Below are 3,107 nucleotides of genomic sequence, written 5' to 3' on the forward strand. Positions count from 1 at the left end.
CTACCAGCAGGATTTGTGACATCCTAAATAGTTAGTCAAGTCAATCCTGGTCCAGTATGCAACTCCTACAGTGTGATCCAACAGTGCACATCCACTGAGAATGGACTTTACAGTGAAGTAGGAGACGTCTTGTGTCCAGCTGCAAATCATTTCTAGAGATTCTGGAATTTTAATGAGGTAGAAGGAGGAGATTACTTTTTAAGGATTTCAATGCAGAAATTATACTTTTTGGTAACATATTAGACACACATTGTTCCAAGCAGATCATTTGTACATGTCTGGAGTGGATCTTTAATTTTTTTCACCTGTGCCAAATGGTGATGACTGGGGTCATGTGTTAGTTTTTATTGCAAATGTGTAATGTACAAACACTTCTTTCACTTACACACTAACGTAAAACAAATTAAAAAGAATTTAGCGAGGACGCCTTTGTAAAAGTACTTTCTGGCGTTATTTTGAGTTTGTATCTTCATATTCTTCCCTCAAAACAGATTGAACAGTGTCGACCATGTGACGTGCGGTTCATTTTCAATAGTTGCGTGTTTGTTCCGCCAATAAGGAAGCTCCCTTGAACGGCCTCTGACCAATAGGAGCCGGTCTGTACAAGCAGTCACTTCCGGCCCGGGTCATCCCCATGAGTAGCAGCAGCCCGCTGCTGATTTCACCCAAAACAGCCGCTCACAGAGGACCAATTTAATTTCTCCATTTTTCTGCGCGGAGCAAAGAAGGGAGCGACAGAAAGTCATATTCATTTCCTTTTTCTGTTCCTTATTTTGTTTCAGACACTTTTAGCCCTTTAGCTGGTATTTGTTTTGCGAATTAAATCCAGTAAGAGGCGCTGGTTAGCTGCTCCGCTCAGACCAAACCTCCCCTCCGTTTATCCCATTTTCCCCTCAGTGTTAGCTAGCTCACTTTACCCAGGCGACGGTAGCTGCCCTCCATCTGCACGCCGACATGCCGGAGTACCTGGACGACCCGTCTGTGCTCACCAAGGACAAGCTGAAGAGCGAGCTGTTGGCCCACAACGTGGAGCTACCGAGCGGCAACCCGACCAAAGACGTGTATGTGCAGCTTTATCTGAATAACCTGACCGCGCAGAACAACAAACATGTCACGGCCGCGACTCTGGACGCCTTCTCCAGCGACGAGGAGCTGCCGCCGCCCGTCGTCTTCAACAGAAGTCGCTCCTCCGGCAGAGTAAGTTTTGGTTTCGGAAGTAATTTAATTTACCAAAGAACACCGTTACATGGCTCTAGGAAGCAGCTTTCGCTAACTTTACTTGAAAAGTAGTGGATTAGTTTGTTTGGAGTTCCCCAATTCTGTAATTGACTATGTCCATGTGCTCGTATGTACACCTCTAACCGCTGCAACTAACCATTTATCCTCTCTAACGTGGTCAATTTAAAAGTTAGCAGGTGCTTTAAACTACTTCGAACTTTGCCCACCACGCAGTAACTAATCAATTAGTAAACTATTGTTCTCACTAAAGAATATAACATCTGCTTTGACCACAGACTCTACATCATCAGGACTTTTTTGGCCAGGGGTCCCCGCCCAAAAAAGTCCCATTGCTTCCCATAGAGGATAGGAACATACGCATCCATTCGCCACTTTACCCTCAAGGACACTATTTTGAAATTGGACTGTCAATCATTTTCCTAGGGGATGCATTCTATTCGCCTTAAAGCGCAGTAGGTAATTTTATGAAAATAACTTTTTGTCATATTTCCTGAAACGTTCAACTCCATATCCTGACAGCAGTACATGAGACAGATAATCTGTGAGAAATCAGGTTCCTCTGGTTCGTTCTAGTGCTCTTATTTACAAGAATCCACCAAGCTTGGAGGAAAACCAATGAGAGCAGAGAAGATATAAAGACTCCAGAACAAACCAGAGGAACCTGATTATCTATCTATGTACCACTATCACGACACAGTGAACATTTCAGAAATAATGACCTACGGCAGATTTGAAATTGGTAGCTTTAAATCAAAGCCTCATAAATGAATCTGTGGGCAGACCCTGGTCACTTCAGGCAGACAAAAGCACATTCAGATGTTTCAGCTTTCACTTCTGCCCCCAAAAACTGTTCTTTTACTTCACGTTGGAGGAATGTTGTCACCGTTGTTAGTAAAAACAAACCTACAGCAGCCACAGACCTCGCCACTGATCGGGCCAGATTATCAGTGTGTGTATCTGAACTGAGGACCGGGTGGGGTTTCGCTGACTCTGCCAGTTAATCATTCACTGTTTGATATGATAATTGAATCAGTTTGTGTTTTGAGTGGACGAATAGAGTGACTGCTCTTCTTGTTGTTGTTGTTGTTGTTGTTGTTGTTGTTACGTGAAGTGAAATCCACCCAGATACAGAAACTGTTAAATCACAGAGAAAGGGGCTGATGGGTGTTTGTGTTGTTTGAAGGAATGGAGTTTCTGTAGGAGGAGAGTGTTGTGTAGGGTGTATTATTCAGTTTCCTCGAACAGGAGCAGGTCAAACGTTTTCCCCTGAAGCAGGACTCCTTAAGCCTGCTGACCCCTCGAAATGTGCCCAGAGGATTACCGCCCTGCTGTAAAGGGAAGATTTTTGCATATTCTATAAAAGTGACGATTTAGGTTCCCAGAACCCCGGTGTTAGGACTTGGTATTTACCCTCAATACATATAGTGAACATTGTCTTTAACACAAAGTATCATGAAATGTTTGAGCACTTTGACTGTGAGATAAGGGAAATGTTTGGTACTGGTACAAAAACTCAGGCAGTACAATGTAGAGCTGTGTATTGGCAATAGGGCTGCAATTAACCATTGTTTTCATTCTTGATTAATCTGTCCATCATTTTCTCAATTAAACTATTAATTGTTTGGTCCATAAAATGTCAGGAAATATTGATTGCTAGTAGTGATGGGCATCGATTAAATTGTCTTAGTCGATCGTCGGGAGAATTAACGATCGATTTTTGATTAATCAATAATATTTTTATATTAAAATTCACTGTTTATATGCTATATTCAAAATGCAATGAAAATACAGAAACACAGCGTGTTTTCCTCATTGAGATCTTAATTACAAGATGAACAACTCTTGTGGCAATTAAACCGGATCTGTTG

General features: G+C 42.2%; 1 protein-coding gene across 2 annotated transcripts in view; it reads left to right on the forward strand.

Annotated features, from left to right (window-relative positions):
* The first annotated feature begins 628 nt into the window (after positions 1-628).
* The window catches only part of tmpoa (thymopoietin a), a 22,474-nt gene continuing 19,995 nt past the window's right edge, over positions 629-3,107 (forward strand). Inside the window, exon 1 of one of the 2 annotated variants that reach the window (XM_035675055.1) lies at positions 629-1,197. In XM_035675055.1, coding sequence (XP_035530948.1) covers positions 955-1,197 — 243 coding nt within the window. In that variant the 5' untranslated portion in view covers positions 629-954. The remainder of the gene's footprint in view (positions 1,198-3,107) is intronic. The other variant, XM_035675063.1, reaches the window with a different exon arrangement.

This window comes from Morone saxatilis, unplaced genomic scaffold, assembly GCF_004916995.1.
Source record: "Morone saxatilis isolate NCDOM2014 unplaced genomic scaffold, NCSU_SB_2.0 Contig10, whole genome shotgun sequence".
NCBI classification, from domain to species: domain Eukaryota; kingdom Metazoa; phylum Chordata; class Actinopteri; family Moronidae; genus Morone; species Morone saxatilis.